Below are 7,719 nucleotides of genomic sequence, written 5' to 3'. Positions count from 1 at the left end.
TTTTTTATATTGTATATTTTGAGACAGCTAGATCTGCCACAGCTGATCACTCTGAACAATGACAAAGTATTGTACAAAGAGTTCTGTTATCCTCGTGCAATTTCATTGAGCCGAGATGTATATTTTTATAGGAAGATGTTAGCATGGCGTCTTGAGATACTATAGTGGTACCTTCAACCATACATTCTTTTATGTTCTTATCGGTGGATCGAAGATATTTATTTGGTACCTTCATCCAGATTGATAATTTTGATTTTATTTAATGAGGTTATATCTTCACAATGGGAGAGGGAGGAGTGTAGTAATTCTGGGCGACTCAACTTAGGTTGAGCTATCTATATCAACTGGAAGTACATTGTGAACTGTTTGTACCCCAGTTGATTGTGATTTCCCTACCAGAGCAGACGTGTTCCACGGACCAGTTTCCTAATACGCCGCTGCCCTTGGGATAAATCGACTCAAGCTATTGACTCGCTGTCTTGTCTTCTACATCGAGGAACTTACCTTGCTGTATTCACAGACCAAGTGGTGAGTTTAGCTAGATAGCCACGATTTACTATAGGACAGAACATATGAACATTAAAATTACCAAAATACAAATGGAATGGGTGAGTAATAAGCCTGGAAGTAACCCTACTCTAAGTTTTAACCTACACAAGATCAAGCTGTATTCACTGGACACACCCGTCTGGCGGGGGAGGAATAAGCCTGAAAGTAACCTTACTCTAAAAGTTCTAACCTACACAAGATCAAACTGTATTCACTGGACACACTCATCTTGCCATATATGGCAAGAAATAAGCCTGAAAGTAACCTTACTCTAAAAGTTCTAACCTACATAATATCAAGGCGTATAAGTTTTACATTCAATGGACACACCCGTCTGGCGGGGGAGGAATAATAGGAAGAAATTTAATTGTTTCATTAAAAGTTTGTAATTCTATGATAATGTTATTGTACAAATATAGTATTTACATTTTTTTATCTAGTGCATTTTTATGGTTTTAGTCCTTTGGCGTTGATACTTTCTTTTTTACAAACATAGATAAAACAGAAAAATTGTATTATGTTAATGAAATACCATAGATTTTTTTGTGTAATTTACATTTTTGTCCAATACATTCTTTATGGTTTTGGTTATTGCGCTTCACTAATTTTATTTCACACAATAGAAAAACAAATTATCAAAAATTGAAATTGGTTAATGTTAGTATCACAAAATTTATTTATTTTTGATATACATTTTTGGTATGTTGTACTCTTCATGGTTTTGGTCCTTTGGCTATAAATTTTTCATTTCAAAAAAAGAAATTATGGCTCTACAGAAAGTAGGCCTCTACGTGGCTAGAGCTGGAAACATATGGAAACTATGAATGATTCAAAAATTCATATTTTTCTTATGGCTAACGTCCTGATTTGTATAAATATGATGGTGGTTAAAAAGTGGTAAATTGCTTGCTTATTATAAAACCATTTTATCGTAGAGTAATGCATTGAAATCACTGACTGATTTATGTATCATTATTTTCTTTTTTTCCTCATTAATATACATTTGACTATATTCCATAGAATGTAGGAAAAAAAGTCACAGGAAAAAAAGTCACGGATAAAAAGTCACAGGAAAATAAGTCACAGGAAAAAAAGTCACAGGAAAAAAAGTCACAATATATATTTTGTATAAAAATCACATAGATGTAGGGAAAAAAGTCACAATATATATTATATTATATGTATAGGGAAATATTCATAGCATATATTTTGATAGAAAAGGGTCACATATACAAAGGGGGAGAAAGTCACAGTATATATGTTTTGAAAGAAAACTACATGAATATATAGAAAAAAGTCAAATATTATATAAGGAGAAAAGTTTTACTTAAATTTGATTCAAAGTTAGAAGATTCCATGGTTTTTTTTAATCATTTACAACAGAATTTATATATTTTAATGTTAAAACAAACAAATAACCCCAATAAAAAGTAATTAACTTTTAAGTATTTACAACAGTTGTTGACAGGGACTGTTGAGATTAATTAGTGGCTCACAAGGCACCTTTCCCCTTTTCTAGACAGTGTATTTCCTGTATAAGTAGACAAAATGGCATCAATTTACAATCTTTGAAGCCATACATAGGATGAAGGAAAAAAATTTTTTTTAGCAAAATGTATGCCAGAACCAACAATGTGTGACATCAAACAAATTGTGACTTTTTTCCTAGGTGTGGTCATAGGCACTCTTTATACATATTGTGACTTTTTTCCTGTGACTTTTTTTCCTACCCAGATTGTGACTTTTTTTCCTGTGACTTTTTTTCCGTTCACTATTCCATATGGCACAAAGAAATTTATATTTCTCATCAAATCATACATATTTTATGTATACAAATAGCAAAATACCAAATGCCTGAGGTGTCAATGGAGGTTCATATAGGGTTTCAATAAACAGGGTCTTCTGCCAGTAGTTGTGTATACACAAAGGGGTGTCAAACAGGCTACAGTAACAGGATATGGGGGTCATGTGTTGGTAGCTGTGGATACACAATGGGGTGTCTCGCACACGTAGCATATATTTCACGTTTGCAAAACTCATTTTCCATACTTAATTTTGGTATATATATATATGTATATATATATATATATATACATGTGTCTGTATATATATATATGTGTGTGTGTGTGTGTGTGTGTGTGTGTGTGTGTGTGTGTGTGGAAAGTCTTCAGATAAGGGCCAACGTGACTCAGGTGAGTGATGTGGCCCATGGGCCTTTTGTATAAATATTCATATTGACTGTATGTAATGTAACATTTGACTTGTGATTGTACATACTTAGAGTTATCGCTCTTACATGTTTTGTTTATATCCGGGACCCCGTGTGGACCCACACATGTTTGTCATTAATAAAAATTACAGTTAGGAGCACGTTGTTTTTGTTCCTCCATAAGGCTCATGGCATGAGCCCTGCGCACACTATTACATGGTGTCAGAAGTAAACCAGATTTACAGAGAGAATCCTGTCAACACTTCAAAATGGATTTGACCGGCATTCCGACGCCCAAAATGGACTGGGATAGCACCAATCTCCCAGAAGCGTGGAAGAAATTTCAACAACATGTGCAACTTATTTTCGACGGGCCTTTAAAGGACAAGGACGAGGAAATAAAATGCAAGTATCTCTTATTATGGGTTGGTGACAAGGGCAGAGATGTATTTAACACTTGGCCGGAACTTTCAGCCGAGCAGGCAAAAACTTTGAATGTGTACTTTAACAAATTCAAGTCGTATGTCCAGCCCAAATTGAACCCTGTTTTTGTGAGGTACAAATTCAATAACATTCTTCAAAACAGTGACACTACTGAACAATTTGTTACACGTCTGAAACTACATGTACAAGACTGTAATTACGGAGACCCTGATGAGATGGTGCGTGACCGCATTGTGTTTGGTACGTCATCTACGAAGGTGAGAGAGAGACTCATAAATGAGGGAGAAAAACTGACACTTGTTAAAGCTATTGAAATTAGCCAGAGTTACGAATACTCCCAAGAGCAATTACGCTTGATGTCGCCGCATAATGCCGAAGTGCATGCAGTGTCCAAACCGTCTCGCACAGGAAGCAGATCGAATTCGGAACCAAGTGATGCGAAATACAAGAACCATAACTCCAATCATCGACGTTCATCCAAACAGCAGAACCAACAGAAGAATCCAGGATCTTCTACATGTGGCAACTGTGGATACACTCACAAAAAAGCTGACGTCTGTCCAGCAAAGGGGAAACGCTGTGATAACTGTAACAAGTGGAATCACTTCTCCAAAGTGTGTCGCTCTGTGCACAAATCAAAGTCTGTTCATGAAGTTACAGCATGCCCCGAGTCTGACACTGAATCTGATTTCTACATTGATAGTATAGAGTCAAATTATGATCATGTAAAAAATCAACAGGCTTTTGCCAAGGTAAATATCGGTCCAAAATCCTTCCCTGTAGATTTCAAACTTGATACTGATTCTCAAGCAAATATATTGCCTGAAAAGGTCTACAATAAGCTAGGATCACTTGACATCCTTCGTAGTCCCCAGCGTAAACTGTCAGCTTATGATGGTGGTCAACTACGCACATTAGGTGTTTGTCGTCTGTCGTGCACAGTAGGTCAAAGGTCACAGAACCTCGAGTTCTATGTTGTCGATACAGAAGGACCCCCTATTTTAGGTCTTCAGTCATGTCTTAGTTTTGAATTGATCAAATTAGTCTACTCTGTTGAAACAGTAGTCCCAGACAGTGATGTCAAGGTCCACTGTCCAGACAAAAGCGTTCACAAACATGAACCTGATGGTCACTCTCAATTTAGCTCATTAGACAATGAAGTAATTTTGAAACGTTACTCAGATGTTTTTTCAGGAATTGGACTGTTTCCGGGGGAAATCAAGATCCACATTGATCAGAACGTCGTACCGGTAGTCCACCCCCCACGACGTGTACCATTTGCGATCCGCGACAAATTGAAATCCGAGCTCGAACGCATGGAGCAGGCAGATATAATTGCAAAGGTCACCGAACCAACGAAATGGGTAAACTCGCTTGTGGTAGTCGAGAAGCGCTCCGGTAAGTTACGCATCTGTCTTGATCCGCAAGATTTGAACAAGGCTATTTTGCGTCCGCATTACCCAATGCATACCCTAGACGATATCCTGCCGCAGCTCTCTGGAGCCAAATTTTTCACTAAGCTAGATGCACGGTCTGGCTACTGGGCTCTCAAGTTAGACGAGGAGTCATCCTTCCTCACAACGTTCAACACCCCTTTCGGTCGTTACCGGTTTCACCGTCTCCCATTTGGACTTAAATCATCGCAAGATGAGTTCCAAAGGAAAATCGATGAGTGCTTTGAAGGTCTGAGCGGTGTCGTAGCCATAGTCGATGACATCTTGGTATTTGGTAGTTCTAGGGCAGAACACGATCAGAACCTTAGATCTGTTCTCGCAAGAGCACGCGACAAGGGCATCCGATTTAACGAGGATAAACTAGAGGTCGGGGTCACAGAACTGTCCTATTTTGGACACGTCATATCGTCGCAAGGTCTTAAGCCTGATCCGTTAAAGGTCAATGCCGTCAGTAACGTGAAACCCCCGCAAAACAAGGCCGAACTTGAAACAATACTCGGGATGGTCAATTATCTCGCAAAGTTTGCGCCGAACCTCTCGGAAATCACCAGTCCGATGCGAAAACTGTTGAACAAAGATGTGCAGTTCTCTTGGGACCACCCCCAGGAAAGAGCATTCAATGAGGTCAAAAAGGTCATCACTCAATGCCCAGGACGAGTACTCGCATACTATGACCCTGGCAAGGAAGTCACTTTGCAAGTTGACGCTTCTAAATTTGGTTTAGGGGCTACATTAATGCAAGATAAGAGACCGATAGCATTCGCGTCGAAGTCACTCACTTCCGCAGAAGTGAACTACGCTCAAATTGAGAAGGAAATGTTGGCCATCTTATTTGGTTGTAAACATTTTCACCAATACGTTTACGGACACTCCGTACGAGTCGAAACCGATCACAAACCACTTGTAAGCATAGTAAAGAAGCCGATCAGCGCGGCTCCTCCTAGGCTTCAGCGCATGCTATTGCAACTTCAAAGATATGATATAGACTTATACCATTTGCCCGGAAAGAGCATACCCGTGGCTGACACTTTGTCCCGTAAGTTTCTTCCGGACACTTATCCACATATTTCGGAAGGATTAGACCTTCAGGTACATTCAGTCTTATCTTCACTACCGATTAGTGAACGAAAATTAGAGGCGATAAGATCCGCTACTTGTCGTGACGAGCAACTTTCTACATTAGCTGAGATAATTCTGAATGGTTGGCCTGAATCGCGAAAGGAATGTTCTCCTTGTGTTGTCGAGTATTGGAACCATCGCGACGAGTTGTCGTTCGTTTCGGGATTGATTCTGAAAGGGAACAAAATCGTTATGCCGAAATCACTCAGAATTGAAATGCTCGAAAAAATCCATGCAGGCCACATGGGCATCGATAAATGTCTAAGCCGCGCAAGGGATATTATGTTCTGGCCAAAAATGTCAAGTGACATACAGAACCTTGTTTCTAGCTGCAAGATATGCTTAGAGTCTCGAAGGTCAAACCAAAAAGAACCTTTAATCAATCATGAAATACCTGATTATCCCTGGCAAATAGTGGCAACCGATTTGTTCGCGTTTGAAGGTCAGGACTACCTCGTGGTAGTTGATTATTTGAGTAGATATTTTGAGTACACGAAACTTCGAAGCACGAGCAGCAGCATGATTATCAATGAGCTAAAATCCATATTTGCACGATTCGGTATCTCGGAAAAGGTCGTATCGGACAATGGTCCACAATACTCATCGTACGAATTTGAAGACTTCAGTAAGAAGTGGAACTTTGATCACATAACATCAAGTCCTAGGTACCCACAGTCTAACGGTCTCGCCGAGCGAACTGTGCAAACGGTCAAGCGACTCCTTAAGAAAACGCGAAAGAGTGGTACCGACCCTCTATTAGCAGTTTTAGAATATCGCACAACCCCGTTGTCAGATACTGGTTGTTCCCCTTCCCAAGTCTTAATGAGTAAAAAACTCAGATCTGTTATTCCTTGTTTACCTGTTCAACTGGTCCCAGAAACCCCAAAGAACATGACCCACGAACCATGAAAAATGGCCTAGCCTGGGATATTGATAATTTCTGTATATAATAATCTTCGGGATATAGGCTTTCTAGAAATGTTTTTCTTTTTTTCATATATTCTATACTTTTTTGTTAATATGACGTTGAATATTGTGGTATTTAATGTTAAAAAATTAACATTTCGGGAAATACGTCACAACAATAAACCTCCAATGACCATGTACAATGTACATGGACCTATAAATCTCTGAATATATCAAGTTATATGCACTCAAATAGCTAGAATGGCTTATTCAATGATCATAATAAGCATTTTTGACCAAATTTGGGAAATAGAAATAAGAAATATTTTGGAAATGATGTTCAAAGCCGTGATTGTTCAACTTTACTTTTAAATTATTTTTACTTGAATTTTAAAATACTGAAATAAGAAGAATAAATATAGTATGTAGTCTATTTACATGGTGAAAGAAGTGAATCATTGGAACAATTCTGTTTCATATCATATTCTATAGTTTCTTTTTAATTTTTTTATTTGTTTTTTTGTTTGTTTTTTTTTAGTATTAAAACGACCGAGTATCGATATCAATGGTAACGAAATAAGTTGACACCGTGTCTCGTCAAAACATGTTCAATTCGAATTTACTCGGAATTACACGTTCAACGAGCATTTCCTGTGAAACCTGATTAAAGGAAAATTACTGTAGACACCTAATAGTAAGTATCAAATGATCTTTTTTGTTACATGTACATGTAGATTTCATAACGTGAATGATAACAACACAACACCGATATAGGGGATCAGGGTCAGTATATTATTGACTCTGAAAATACGATTTGAGAAATGATACTGTATAAATTTTACTGTATTTATCTTGATCAATAATTGTATATTCCTATACGTATTAATCATGTAAAGATACTGAGGTCTTTTAACCAACAATTTTAAATGTTTGTGCAATACATTATTGACTGACAGAACGTAATTCATGAGCTGTGATCTAAAAATCTTTCAGGCATTAATATAGATTTGAATAGAATTACATCTAGATATATATTTG

At 37.8% G+C, this 7,719-nt stretch overlaps 1 protein-coding gene across 1 annotated transcript; it reads left to right on the top strand.

Annotated features, from left to right (window-relative positions):
* Nucleotides 1-3,027: 3,027 nt before the first annotated feature.
* On the top strand, nucleotides 3,028-6,684 carry LOC125683454 (uncharacterized protein K02A2.6-like). Its single transcript, XM_048924641.2, has one exon. It carries the CDS (start codon nucleotides 3,028-3,030, stop codon nucleotides 6,682-6,684), a length of 3,657 nt encoding a protein of 1,218 aa, XP_048780598.2.
* Nucleotides 6,685-7,719: the final 1,035 nt, after the last annotated feature.

The sequence above is a fragment of the Ostrea edulis genome, chromosome 1 (assembly GCF_947568905.1).
Source record: "Ostrea edulis chromosome 1, xbOstEdul1.1, whole genome shotgun sequence".
NCBI classification, from domain to species: domain Eukaryota; kingdom Metazoa; phylum Mollusca; class Bivalvia; order Ostreida; family Ostreidae; genus Ostrea; species Ostrea edulis.
This window is presented reverse-complemented; position numbering and strand designations above follow the sequence as displayed.